The 15,171-nt window shown below is 34.4% G+C and overlaps 2 protein-coding genes across 6 annotated transcripts in view; both read left to right on the forward strand.

The window, feature by feature from the left end:
• Positions 1-5,045, forward strand: part of LOC148942275 (uncharacterized) — a 207,482-nt gene extending 202,437 nt beyond the window's left edge. For all 5 annotated transcript variants that reach the window (XM_089103421.1, XM_089103422.1, XM_089103420.1 and 2 more), the window contains exon 7: positions 4,822-5,045. In XM_089103421.1, coding sequence (XP_088959547.1) covers positions 4,822-4,941 — 120 coding nt within the window. In that variant the 3' untranslated portion in view covers positions 4,942-5,045. The remainder of the gene's footprint in view (positions 1-4,821) is intronic.
• A 9,124-nt stretch (positions 5,046-14,169) lies between these two features.
• On the forward strand, positions 14,170-14,520 carry LOC148942276 (uncharacterized). The gene has a single exon (XM_089103278.1). It carries the CDS (start codon positions 14,170-14,172, stop codon positions 14,518-14,520), a length of 351 nt encoding a protein of 116 aa, XP_088959404.1.
• The last annotated feature ends 651 nt before the right edge of the window (positions 14,521-15,171 follow it).

Consider the following 15,171-nt stretch of genomic DNA (forward strand, 5'->3'; position numbering starts at 1 on the left):
CAGTATATTATCAAAATTTTGCATGATATACCTAGAATCCCCTATTGCATTATCAAAACCTGAAGTGGCATTATTAAGATCATGAAAGCTTTTTAAAAAATGTTGCATACTATTATTAAAATATTACCAGGCATTAAAAAACCATTTTCATGTACTATAGAAACGTGTCTAATGTTGTCAAAATCTAACACTCAAGACCATTCTGCTGTCATCTATTAATTTGCAGTCAAAGATGGCACCGTTTTAATTTTCCTGAACAAGTGCTACCATGTTTTTTCACGTTTTTGATAATACCATGCTTTTGATAAAACCAGGCAACATTTTGTTAATAGGTTACATGATTCTGAAAACACAGCTTTAGGTTTTGATAAGGCAACAGGTGATTCTCGTTATAACAGGCAAGATTTTGATAATATAATGCAAGGTATTTGATAAAATCAGACAATATTTTGATAAAACCATACATGATTTGGGTAATACTTGATAATATTTTGATTGTACCAGACAGTTTTGCTAAGAGCATTCTAATTTTTGATAATAACTTGCAAAGATTTAGGTAATACTAGAAAGGATTCTTATAATTTATCATATGACTTTGATAATGCAAGAAAAGATTTTGTAATATTTAAAAGGATTTGGTAAGATCATGCACGACTTTGATCATATCTTGTAATGTGTTGATAATATTTGACAAGATTTTGATAATCTTGATAATAGCAGACATGATTTTGACGAGACCATATTAGATTTTGTTAATAGCAGACACGTTTTGATTATAGCTGAAAATATTTTGTTAATAACTTGCGAGATTAAATGATAATTCCCATGCAAGATTTTGTTGATAACTTGTATGATTTTGATATTACCATATACGGTTTTAATATTGTCATAAAGTATTCTCATTAAACCAGTCGGGATTTTGATAGTGTAGTGTGAGATGTTTTCATAATATCAGACAAGATTTTGATAGTATCATACAAAAGTTTCGTAATATTTGGCAAAATTTTGATAAATCTTGATAGTGACAGAAATGATTTGATTGCACTATGTTAAATTTGATAATAGCAGACATGATTTAGATGTCATCATGTTATATTTGACGATATCAGACACGTTTTTATATTACCAGAAAAATATTTTTATCAATATCATGTAGAATTTTTATAATACCATTCATGATTTTGTTAATAACTTGCAAGATTTTGATAATACTATGCAAGGTTTTGATAATATCAAAGACAATTCTCATTATAACATGTGGGATTTTGATAATGTAGCACAAAGTATTGGATAATTTCGGATGTGGTTTTGATAATATCGAACAAGATTTTGGTAATGCTTGATAATATTTTGATAGTACCAGACACGATTTTGCTAGCATCAATCTAGGTTTTGACAATAACTTGCAATGTTTAGGTAATAGCGGAAAAGATTTTCATAATATCTTACAAGACTTTGAAAATGCAAGACAAGATTTTGAAAAATTTAAACAAGATTTGGTAATTTATTGCAACACTTCGATAACAACATGTAAGGTTTTGATAATATTTGACAAGATTTTGATAATCTTGATAAAACAGACATGATTTTCGTAGCACTATGTTAAACTTTGTTAATAGGTAACATGATTTTGCTAGGACCATATTAGATTTTGGTAATAGCAGACACGTTTTGATTATAGCTATAATATTTTGTTAATAAGTTTGGAGATTAAATGATAATTCCCGTGTAAAATTTTGTTAATAACTTGCATGACCTTGATAATACCATGTATTGTTTTGATATTGTCATAAATAATTCTTATTAAACCAGTAAAGATTGTAATAATCTAGTATGAAATGTTTCATAATATCAGACAAGATTTTGATAGTATCATACAAGAGTTTGGTAATACTTGGCAAGATGCTGATAATGTAGTGCAAGATATTTGATGAAATTCGACAAGATTTTGATAATACCACACAAGGCTTTGGTAATACTTCATAATATTTTGATAATGCCAGACACGATTTTGCTAAAACCAATCTAATTTTTGATAATAACTTGCAAAGGTTTAGGTAATGCTAGCAGGATTATCATAATATATCATATGACTTTGATAATACAAGACAAGATTTTGTAATGTTTAACAGGATATCATGCAATATCATGCAAGACTTTGATAATATCATATAAGGATTTGATAATATTTGACAAGATTTTGATAATCTTGATAATAACAGACATGATTTTGATAGGACCATATTAGATTTTGGTAATAACAGACGTTTTGATTATAGCTGAAAATATTTTGTTAATAACTTGCAAGATTAAGCAATAATACCATGCAAGATTTTCTTAATAACTTGCATGAATTTGATAATATCATGTATGGTTTTCATATCTTCATAAAGAGTTCACATTAAACCAGTCGAATATCAGACAATATTTTAATAGTATCATACAAGAGTTTGGTAATACTTGGCAATATTTTGATAATCTTGATAATTACAGACACGATTTGATCTCACTATGTTAAATTTGGTAATAACCAACTTGATTTATATATTATCATGTCAAATTTGACGACATGAGACACGTTTTGATATTACCAGAAAATATTTGTGTTAATGTTATGTAAGTTTTCATAATAACATGCATGATTTTGTTAATAAGTGGCAAAATTTAGATAATACTAGGTAAAGTCTTGTTAATATCATAGGGGGTTTTCATTATGCCATGTGGAATTTTGATAATGTAGTACAAGATATCTGATAATTTTGGGTATGATTTCGATAATGTCACACAAGATTTTGGCAATGTTTGATAATGTTTAGATAGTACCAGACATGATTTTGCTATCTTCATTCTAGATTTTGATAATAACTTGCAAGATTTAAGTAATAGCAGAAAGGATTTTCATAATATCTCACAAGACTTTGAAAATGCAAGACAAGATTTCACAATATTTAAATATTATATGGTAATATGATGCAAGACTTCGAAAATGTGATGTAAGGTTTTGGTAAAAATTTGACAAGATTTTGATAATCTTAATAATACAACCTTTTATTTTTCTAATCGAAAAAATCACGGTTGACGTTTTTATAACATATTCATTTTGTACTTTCAAAATATCATCGGTGATTTTTTTGCTTTAAGTATATTTAGTTTTATTTTAAGACATGAAAAAAGCTTAAAATATTTCAGTTTTTAAGTTCAATAAAAACAATTAAGTCAAAAAACGTCACTACAAAAATTATTTTTCCAATAGGAAAAATAACGACTGACATTTTTATATCATCCTCATTTTGCATTTTTTTAAATATTACAAGTGATTTTTTTGTTTTAAGTATAATCAATTTGATTCTAAGACATGAAAAAATGTTGAAAAAATTTCAGTTACAAAAATCTAATCAAAAAAATGGGGGGGGGGGGGGGTAAAAACCGGGGGAGGGGGATTTGGGCCCAGGAGGGGGACTAGGTGCTTTTTTTTCTCGCACAATTTCCAGTAGAAAGGATCTATCACCTTCTGAGAAAGAGAAACTATGTGGAGGGAGTTTATGCAGGGTGGCGGGAGAGATATTTTCCTTAAAACCAATTGATTATACCCCAACAAAACCTAAATATATTTTCGAGGCTTGTGCTTTTGTAACAAGAAATAGAGTTTGCTTGCCCATTCGTCTAGTTACAAATCAAACTTATTTATTGTACGAAAGGAGCTCTGGAGAGGGACTCGGGGCCCTGATGGGCGATATTGGGTCCTGGATAGGAATATGGAGGCCCAAACTTATGCGCAAGATTATGTAAAGGAAAGCTAATGTTCTCAGGACCGTTACATTGTAAAAATGATAACCGGCCAGTTGTATTCATAATCAATAATCACTAATCGGCTCGATATCATTAGAGTACAAGAATGATGATATATGTGTGTGCTTGGATGTATTTTATGGCTATGGAGGATTAAAAAAAAAGTGCCGGTACCAGGGATCGAAGGGAATCTGCTCTTATAGGAGTACTGCCCCCACACTACTGCAGAAGCTTTATTAATTTTACTAGGCATAGTAATGTCAATAGCTGCCGAATTAGTAGTATTAGAAGTAGCATTATGCACATACTTGCTTTTAGCTAATTCAACACCATACTCAACTTACCCTATGAGTTTCAATTTAAAACCAAAAAACTTTCCTGAAATACTGTTGATACGCCCTTTTGACAACCAGTATGCACACAGTGCGTTTCGATATAGGTCAGCAATCCACTCAAAATACCCTAAGAGCCTTACCTCAGTACCGTTAGACTTTTTGACGACCCCTGTTCAAACATTTCCTCTCCCTATTCCATTCTATTTGAACTAACACTATTCATAAATAATGGGCAAATTGTAGGGTCAAGGACCGAAAGGGCCCCTGCAATGCTACTAAAACAATTTCTTACATACGATGTTGCTTGTTTTAGAAAAAATAGTAAAACATAAAGTTCACTTTGCTGTTTACTTTGGCAGTGGTAATGCACTGCCTGTGGTAGATTGATAGATATATAATTAATTCATAAACAATATACAAACGATAATAATCAATTGTTGCTCATACAGTGTTATATACCAAAATTAGAGAGCCTTACATATCTATTTCCATGTCAACACTAATATTCTACTATATGGGGGATTTTTTTACCAAGTAAATTGGCTTTTTATTGAAAAACATAAAACTAAATCTTTGTTAATTGCAAAAATACTTACTTTTTCTAATTAGCAAGATTATCAGCTTTCGCAGCAAAGACCACAAAATGTAAGGTTTTACCATAATATGTGACCCTGTATTTTTTGTATTCTATTTTTAGATAGAAGAAGAAGCTTTTTTTCAAGATTGCTTAATGAGCAATACTCCACATCAAGACTACGGGACAAAACATGAGCAAAGACGGTCAAAATATGGACCAAATTCCAGAACAGCTTTATGATTGATTTTAATTTAACCTAAATATTTTCTTCGCCTTTTAATTAATGTTTCTTTTTAACTTGAATATTTCTATTATAACCAATGAACCTATCTATTATATATTTCTCCTTATTGCTTTTACATTGGTAGCAAGTGGATCGTATATCACTTCTGCATGTGTCTGTAGTAGCTAGAACTCAGTTAAGAAGTCACAATTTTAAGGGAAGAGAACTTTTTCCGATCTCTAGGCTTGTTTTAGTTTATATAAGGTAATATTCACCATAACTTATTATTTTAAAATCTATAGAGGTCCCACTTTCGTTATTAATGGAGCAATTAACGTTCTCATAAAAGGCCATGATCAGGCTTATTATTTTCTTGGGAATACTATAGAACCAGGGACGTACGCTGGGGGGGGGGGGCTTCAAGGCCCGGGCCCCCCCCCCCCCCTCCCCGAAATCTCACGATTTTTTCATTTCCCCATAATTTTCTGATTTTTTTCACAGAATAATGGGTTTGTAGGATTTGGGCCCCCCCCCCGAAACAAATTCCTGTGTACGTGTCCGCATAGCACTACACGATCTCGTAGAGAATTCCCAGATGCACTGAATCAATTGCTTTTCCAAAGTCAATAAAGAGCATGTAGATCTTGTTGGACCGTCCATTGGATTCTTCTATAATTGTTCCTAGGGTAAATATGAAGTCAGATCAAGAAAACCAGAACAAAAGCCATGCTTCCCTCAAAAACAAGTCGAGTGGTTGTTTCAATTTTTCGAGTGTGATGATAGCCAGTACCTTGCTTAGTAGATACATACATCAGATTTAATCCTCGCCATTTTTCGTAAACAAGTACATCACCGTTCTTGAAAATCTTAACAATAATGCCCTTGGCCCAAGCAACGGGGACTTTTTTCAGTTTATGAAATTGATGTAGTCAGTGTTTTTAAAAACAGAAAGACCGTCATCATTAATACCTTGACCATTTCTTATATTATGCAATCTTAATTGGATGATTTTTGAATTTTGTACTCCTTCACTGCAACGAGTGTTCCTGTTGATGAAGATGAGTTCCTATAAATATGTAGGTTTAAGAACATCGTGGCAGGAATACTCTCTTAGTTCATTCCAATTTCAGAATGCAAAAAATGCTTTCAGCTACACAGAAAATTAATTCCTATGAGTGTCTCCGTCATTTAGTTTATCAACGTCACACTCTCTCTTGACATTTAAATTGGCCTTTTCGTGCACTTTCAGCATAATTTTATCTTTTTCATCATCAAAATGCAGTCTGAATGAGCATTTACATCTCTAAAAAGAGTACTTATTCATTATTCACTTATTCACTATCTCTTCGAGATCAAATATTGATCAATCTGATTCTTTTTTCGTTACAAAATATCATTCTTGATTAACAAGGGAAAACCCCAGAGAGATATAGAACCGAATTATCACAAAAAACAGAAAATAATTTGCACAAGGCCTTACGATTATTTTTACCCCAGTTTACAACAATTCTCAGATAACCAACCTGAATTTTCATCTATGAGTCTGAAATCAGCTGAGAACGAAAAGATATTATATTATTAGTAATATCGATACCCAACCACCTAAAATACGCTACAGAGGGGACAGAAGACAGTTTGTATGTCAAAGATGTTGCAGTTGAATGTGACGAAGAGCCAACAGTAAAGTGTTTGCACATAGTGAAATTTAAGTTAAAGACCAATCCGAACAGAAGTTTCAGAAATTTAATTAATAGAATTGGGAGGGCAATCTTTACTTAGTGGCATATCCAGGGGGCGAGGGGGCATCCCCCCTAATATAGTCTAAAGTAGTTTAATTTACTTGATTAACGCAAGATTGCGTTAATTAAACTTAATCCTAACGCAAGTTTATCAGATCAACCTATTTTGCAGCCCCCCCCCCGTAAAAAAATCCTGGATCCACCCCTTTCTTTACTTCTATTAATAAAAAGAAGGCTATCAGCATTAGCTAAATACGAAACATTCGACAACCCAGAAAAATATATCAGAGGTATATTATTAATTACATGAGAAGTACAGATTTCTTATAAACTAGGTAGCAAAACACCACTTTGGCTGACCCCTTTCAAAAATGTTATTTTTCCAAAACGAAACCCTTAGCTTAAACTTTAAGAAAAGAAGAAGAGTACCAACACTGCAGCAACCAAATGATAGAAAAATCCCTTTTGTAAACAATTACTGAAAAAGCTGGAAATGGTTAAAAGAATCAAAAGCTTTAGAAATGTCAAGAGCACAAAAGTGTAAAATTTGGTTATTTTGAGAAGCATCCAAAAAAGAGGGAGAATCCGGTGAGCATGACTGCATCCAACCCTGGGCCGAAAACCCAGCTGATTGTTTCCAGGAAATTATCCAGAAGTAATATGTGGAAGAAGATTATATTCAAAAACTTTACTCGGGATTGTAAGATACCGTACTATGACGATAGGACGAACAATTAAAAGGAGATTTACCTTTTTTAGGAATTGATTTAAAAACTTTCCACAAAAAAAGTTTTTCAAAGAAAAGTAAAGAACTTTATTACACCAAAAATAAATCAAATAATCGACCAAGCGTAAAACTACCACAAATCAGATTCGATAAATAAATGAAACACAAAATAAAAGAAATTACAATAAATAACCGAGTAAAACTCAAAACGAGCAGAAATTAACAAGAGTTTCAATTAAAAAAGTAAAAATGTGTTGTCAGTTTAATATACATGTACGGTACTGAAATTTATTCCTTAAACTGATAATAATATTTGATTTATCAAAGTTGTAAAAGTGAAAACGGGGACTTTTTTCAATTTTTCACTTTTCAGCGGGGACTATTTCAGTTTGTGAAATTGATGTGGTCAGTGTTGTTAAAAGCAGAAAGACCCGTCATCATTAATACCTAGACCATTTCTTAGATTATGCAAGTAGTATGTATAATAAAGGCAGGACCAGTGATTTCAGGGATGTTATAGTCCATATACACCATATACAATGCAGTTTCACGACTACAAGCCCAGGGGAATGAATATACAGTGCAGTCTAACCGGTACATTGACTTACCAAGGACAGTGAAAGTGTATACAGTTTCAATTGCAGATGGAATTACACCAAAATATACAGTGCAGTTTAACTGGTACATTGAGTTACCAAGGACAGTCACACCTTACCAGGGTGCAGTCAACTATGATTCTATGAGTGATTACATAATATGACTAGTGGTATTTGCAATGTGGGGACAGGTTTCTGACTCTTCATTCATGTAAGTCAGATTTCTACTTCATAATATATATGACCTACATGCCTTTTAGGGTAAGTTCATTATCCTACCCAAAAACCGGTGCGTCTTGGTTATGTGTTAATATATTTAGTTTTTTTTACTATAAAATAGAGATTCAAATTAGAATTTTGTACAGTTTGAATAGTTCATTCATTGTATCTATAGATTTTTGATCATTTGCAATGGTAGAGATATGGAAAGTTCTAAGCGAGTTCTGGTGAGTAAATTTTTCTTGTATCCCAATAGTATCACTGCATCCAGCCCATGACTGCATAACGGCTTTAGGCATATGTGAATAAGTTCTAAGGCGAGAGAAGAAGTTATGCCAATTTTCGGAGGTGCCAGTAGGTTGCATAGGTTGCATTAAGACATGGCTAATTATAGACGGCCAAGCCAAGTAATTATAGAAAAGCCAAGACAGACAGTCCAAGTAATTGAGAGGCAAATGTTTAAATGGCTGGGGCACGGGTAAATGGCGGGAGCATGCATGCCTCTCTTATTGGACACATACTTGTTTGTTAGTTTTTTGGAAAGGCATGCCTGCTTTGAGTCTCAGGCATGTTGAAACGAGGTCGGGGCCAAGGGCCTCGACCGAGTCCGTTGATTTTGAATTGAATTTATCAAGTATTTTGCAGTAGATTGCATAGGTTGCATCAAGACATGGCTAATTGTAGACAGAGAAAAGCCAAGAAAGATAGTCCAAGTAATGGAGAGATAAATTTTTAAATGGCGTGTCCAATAAAAGAGTCATACATACTCCCGCAATTTACCTGTTCCCCAGCCATTTAAACATTTGCCTCTCAATTACTTGGACAATTTGTCTTGGCTTTTCTCTGTCTACAATTAGCCATGTCTTGATGCAACCTATGCAACCTACTGAAAAATACTTGATAACTTCAATCCGTTGATTTTGAATTGAAGTTATCAAGTATTTAGCAGTAGGTTGCATAGGTTGCATCAAGACATGGCTAATTGTAGACAGAGAAAAGCCAAGACAGATAGTCCATGTAATTGAGAGGCAAATGTTTAAATGGCTGGGGCACGGGTAAATCGCAGGAGTATGGATGACCCTCTTATTGGACACATACTTGTTTGTTAGTTTTTTTGGAAAGGCATGCGAATGTGTAAGAATGTGTATTGTCAGTTTAATATACATATACGGTACTGATATTTATTCCCTAAACTGTTGATAATATTTGATCTATCAAAGTTGTAAAAGTGGAAACATTTAAATTTATTTCTTCAGTAAAGTACAAGTTATGTTCTGGCCTTGGGAAGGCATAGGGGTTTTAAGCCCTACTCATGTTAATTTCTGCTCCTTTATTGTTCGAATCGGTTATTTATTGTAATTTCTGTTTGTTTTGGGTTTCATTTATTTATCGATGCTGATTAGTAGTAGTTTTACGCTTGGTAGATTATTTGATATTATTTTTGCTCTTTTTTGGTTTAATGGAGTTCTTTATTTATTTTTCAAAAACTAATTTTGAGGAAAAAGTTTTTTTTAATAAATTTCTGTTCGTTTTATGCTGACATAGTCATTTAGGGGAAAAGGAAAATAATTGTTTAAATATGTTTAGTTTTTTTAAGATTTTATAGTTTGGCCTGTTATTTGTATGATGGAGAAACTTTTTCAACAATTTTGAACAACATACACCCTTTTAAAAATCTGGAAACAAATAGTAGTGTCCAATTTAGTTTTATAACTCCTCTAGTTGACATGAAAAATAAAACTTGATACCATTCGTAAAAAATCTATCTATGCTCTTTGACAGCTTTGGTACATTTAAACTCTTTTGATTTACTGTAGTTAAATTTTAAGAGCAGAAGTAGCAATAAAAGTAGCCCCGAAAGTTTGAACTTAATACCCTCAGTCATTCTTGGGGTATGGCTGAAAAGTCTTATTGGTGATCAGCATACAGACAGTGGTTTTTGATTTAATCTTATGGCAACATTTAGTTTTTAAATATAATGGGTAAATTGCTTAACTTTGGGGGGTTGACCTACGCAATAGTCCTATAGATGCAGTTACAAGACCGTTAAGCTATGTTGAACAAGATCGCTGTCTTAAATTTTGATTGGAAGTGTTTGTAATGAGCAAAAGAGGAGGGATGATTACCCTCCAGTCCCTTTTGACTTTTAAAAAGGGTACTAGAATTTTGAATATCCAATCAAATTAGCTCCTTTAAAATATCAGTGATATTACTTGCTATTATAGAGCAGCGCTGCCTATGATATTGCTTATAAGCCCTTTAAATACTTGCATACGCATAGTTTTTTGTTTAACCGAAACTCCCCCTAAACGTTACAACTTATTGCCCGTATTGTCATTAGTTACAGTAACCGTAGAAGTAGTATCAAAAATATATACATAGTTTTTTATGACTAATTGAAAATCTGTCACAACTTACCCTGAAAGGTCTAACTTAATAATGTAAGTCGTTATTGTGATATTGCTTTGTCACCCTATTGACAATCTACATGATCATAGTTCGTTTTGATTTAGTTCAGCATCCGCCTAAATATTAATTGAAAGCCTCACCTTGATACCCTTAGCTTGTGTAGTAGCAGTAGCTGTAGCAGCAGTAGTAGCATTAGTATGCACATAGCCCTTTTTTCAGCATCCTATTCAACATACGACGAAATTTTTAACTTCATTCGATCAACAGGTCCTGAAGCATTGCTGATACGTCCTCTTGAAAACCTATGTGGGCATAATGTGTTTTGAATTATGTCAATACAGTTGCAAAATTTTCGACTTAATACCCTTAGGTTTATTAGAGCAGTAGTAGTAGCACCGGTAGTTGCAGTAGTAGCAGTAGAAATAGAGTTAATATTAGTAGTCTTAGCTTTAGTAGCCGTAGTAGTAGTAGCAGCAATAATAGTAGTAGCAGTAGTAATAGTTATAGGGGTACAAGCAGTAGCATCATGATGCAAATATTGTCTTTTGGTTAGTTTAACATCCCCCACAAGAAGCGTTGTAAGTTTTAATTTCACACATGAAACTGTTCGTAAGATATTGCTGATATGGCCTTTTGACAACCTGCATAAGGATTTCATGTTGTCATCCGTATAAAGAAATTTTCAGAAATATTCTATGAAAATTTCACCTTCATACCCGTAGGTATAGTTGTAATTTTATTGATAGCAGCAGTATAACTGCTAAATTTAATGCATTTAGCCACAACTATGATATTGTCGATTTGCTCTTTTGATAAACCTGTATATTCATATACTTCTTGAAATTTTTCATTTTAATACTCTTAACCTTACATGTAGTTGGGACAGAAATAGTAGTTGGCAGCAGTGTTAGCAGTAATGTGCACATATTGCCTTTTCGTCAGTTGATCTTCCCCTTTAAGTATTCTCGGAGAGTTCCAACTTAATACACAAATCAATTCTTAAGATACACTATTTTGACAATCTAAATGCACATAGTGTCTTTTGCTGTTTCGATTGTCATCAATCTTCGGTAAAATTTTACCTTCATAAACTTAGCCTTAATAGTACTATTATCACAGTAATTTCAGTGGTAGTAAAAGTAGTTGCAGTGTTAGTGTTGTATTAGTAGTAGTAGTAGTAGCAGTAGTAGCAGCAGTATTAATGGCGGCAGTAGCACGTACATCTTGCCTTTTGGTTAGCTGAATAATACATTATGATGCACCGTAAGTTTCACCTTGACACGTTAAGGCATTCCAAAAATATTGTTGAAATGCGCCTTTGACACCCTTTAGACGTCCTTTTCACCTTAATTAAATAAAAAAAAATAATTTTTTAACTGAAAGTAAGGAGAAACATTAAAACTTTTAAAGAACAGAAATTATTCCGTATATGAAAGGGGCTTTCCCCTCCTCAACACCACGCTCTTTACGCTAAAGTTTTTTATTGTTTTAAAAAATAGAGTTGTGAAAAAAGGGTCTAACTTCAGTGTAAAGAACGAGGCGTTGAGGAGGGGACAGCCCCTTTCATATACGGATTAATTTATGTTTCTTTTAAGTTTTAATGTTGCTCCTTACTTTCAGTTAAAAAAGAACTTGTTTCTTTTTTATCTAATTTTTGAACGTTTTTGAATTAATGGAGGTTTTGATTTTGGCTCACAATACATGAATAATTATAAAAAAATTGCATATTCATTTACTTTTATTTGGTTAAATGGCTTTCTCGAAAGTTGTTTAATTTATTTACGAACGTTTTTATTAGTAATAAATATACATAACTTACGAATTAACTTACGTAACGAACTTCTATATCCATATATTTTTAATATGTATATTAGGGGTTTTGCCACCTAGTCAATACCTCCCTCTTTACGCTAAAGTTCGAATATTGTTCCAATTCTTTATAAATGACCCCTTAATCACAAAGGCCGTTAATTAGAATAAATAGCTCTTATGAAAGTATTAAAAAATCTTTAGCTTAAAGAGCGAAGTATTGACTAGGGGGTGAACCCAATCATATACTTAATAATTTCTGTTCGTTTTAAGTTTTGATGTGGCTCCTTACTTTCAGTTGAAAAACTTATTTATTTTTTTATTTAATTTTTTATCTTTTTTTAAATAATGCTGAGATATCCAGCACCCCCTTCATAGCAATGTCCCTTCCCCCATGAAAACTTCCTCCCTGGAAAGATCCTCCCGCATAACCCCCGACTTTCCCCCCACTACCAGAAAAAAATCCCCGTTGAAAACGTCTGTATAATTTCCAATAACCAATACTATATGTTAACATTGGGTAAAGCTCATAACTTTCAGCCCTCCCCCCGGGGATTTTCGGTGATTAAGTTATCCTAAAAGACATATTTATTATATTTTCGACCATGCGGAACAAATTGGCTATCTCAAAATTTTGATCAGGTGACTTTGGGAAAAAGTGAGCGTGGGAGAGGGCCTAGTTGCCCTCCATTTTTTTTCACTTAAAAAGTTGTTTTTTGAAACAATTGAAACAAGTTGTTTCAATTGAAGTAGTAGTTAGAGTAGTTTAGTAGCAGTAGTAGCAAGAGGAAAAGTAGCAGTGGTATTAGTGTTAGTAGTGACATGTATATATTACATTTTTGTCAATTGATCTTTCCCTTTAAGTATTTTCCGAAAGCACAAGAGAACAAGAGGCTGAAGCGCCTAGTAGAAAAGAAAATCCAGCAAGCCCTTCGAAACTACGTCAATGACAAATGTCGCAAGTGTGAAGAAGCCTTTTAAAAAGGTAATAGCCACTTCATGTATAAGAAAGTCCGTGAACTGTCAAAAAAGAAGTCCTCGGCCGCTCCTATACTGTTAGAAAAACATGGGCTCCCAATCACGGACTCCGAGGGAAGACGAAAACGACGGAAGGATCACTTCAGCGAAAAACTGAGCCCCACAATAACGCCCGACCAGAACATCTTACTATCTTTCCAACTACCGTAGTACCCAGTAGACCCAAGCCCTCCTCCCCTAAGAGATGAAGTACTCTCAGCAATAAAATCTCTTAAAATTAATGAAGCCCCAGGCCCGGATGGTATTCAGTCAAAACTATTAAGAGCAGGCCCAGAGGAACTGGTCGATATCTATCACGAAGTCATAACAATTGTCTGGGAAACGGGCCACTTCCCCGGATCATGGGCGAAAGCCACCATCATCCCCCTTTTTAAAAAGGGGGAAAATGGCGACTGCAATAACTACAGACCAATAAGTTTAACTAGCCAACCGTCTAAGATTCTTACAAAAATACTCCTTGACCGTCTGAAATCTCTGACAAACCATATCTTAGAGGAATACCAAGCAGGTTTTCGAAAAAACCGCTCTACAATAGACCAGATTTTCTCCACTCGGCAAATGATGGAGAAGTATATCGAGTTTGCAAAAGAGCTGCTACTACTCTTCATCGATTTCAAGCAGGCTTTTGACTTTATATGACGAGATGGATTATGGCGCATCCTGCTATACTAAGGAGTCCCTGAAAACATAGTAATCCTGATAAGAGACATGTATTCACATTTCGTCAGCCAAGTCCAGACGCTTGAGGGATTGACAGAGGAGTTTCTGACATCAGTGGGCGTTCTTCAAGGTTGCCTCTTGTCACCCCACCTCTTACACCTATTCCTCAACGCAGCGCTATCATTTGCTGAAACTGTTGACGATGCAGAGATTGGAGGGAAGCTTATCGATAAACTGGCATACTCAGATGACATCAAGAAACTCAATAGTCAAGAGCATCTACTCCAAGCTGACACCGACGAACTAGTGTCATCAACCGAGGCCTTTGGGATGGTCGTTAATACAGCCAAAACTAAGTTTATGTGGATGTGTAGAGACCCTGCTTCAAGGAACGTGTAGCTAACAATAAAAGGAGAACTAGTAGAAAATATTGACTCCTTTGTCTACCTTGGGAGCCTTCTAACTCCTGATAACGACTGTTCAAAATTGATTAAACGAAGACTCGGCCTGACATGCGCAAGCTTCAAGAACCTCTTGCCAATCTGGAAAAACAAGACTCTGTCAACTTCTCTGAAGGTGCGACTCTTCAACTCTCTCATAATCCCAATCGCTTTATACTCAAGTGAAACTTGGTCAATAAAGGCTGATGATGAGCAAAGAATCTCCCCTTTTGAAACTAAATGCCTTAGACACATTGTGGGGATTATCTACATTGACTGGGTCTCAAATGAAGACCTCCGAAAACTACTCCGTTGTCCCCGCACCATCATGGACCGGATCAGAAGCCAACAACTCCGCTGGCTTGGCCATATCCAGCGAATGTCGGCCAACCAACTTCCAAAAATCACATTCGAAGGACGGGTTCAGGGCACGCGCCCTATAGGCCGACCTCGTAAGAGATGGACAAACAATTTCCCGGCCCATAACCTCCCCCAGCTTCTTCGTCTAGCGCCAGACTGATCGAACTACCGTCGCCACATTCATCATTTGCTCAGGAGAGAATAAGCCCCAACACAGCCACAAAGGCCGGACAGGACTTAAGTCAACTCA

Source organism: Artemia sp. Qi Xiang Cuo, chromosome 17 (assembly GCF_049724085.1).
Source record: "Artemia sp. Qi Xiang Cuo chromosome 17, ASM4972408v1, whole genome shotgun sequence".
NCBI classification, from domain to species: Eukaryota; Metazoa; Arthropoda; class Branchiopoda; order Anostraca; family Artemiidae; genus Artemia; species Artemia sp. Qi Xiang Cuo.

What these genes read in the sequence shown, in the direction of transcription:
- LOC148942276 (XM_089103278.1), top strand. Translation starts at nt 14,170, where the DNA reads ATGTATTCACATTTCGTCAGCCAAGTCCAGACGCTTGAGGGATTGACA.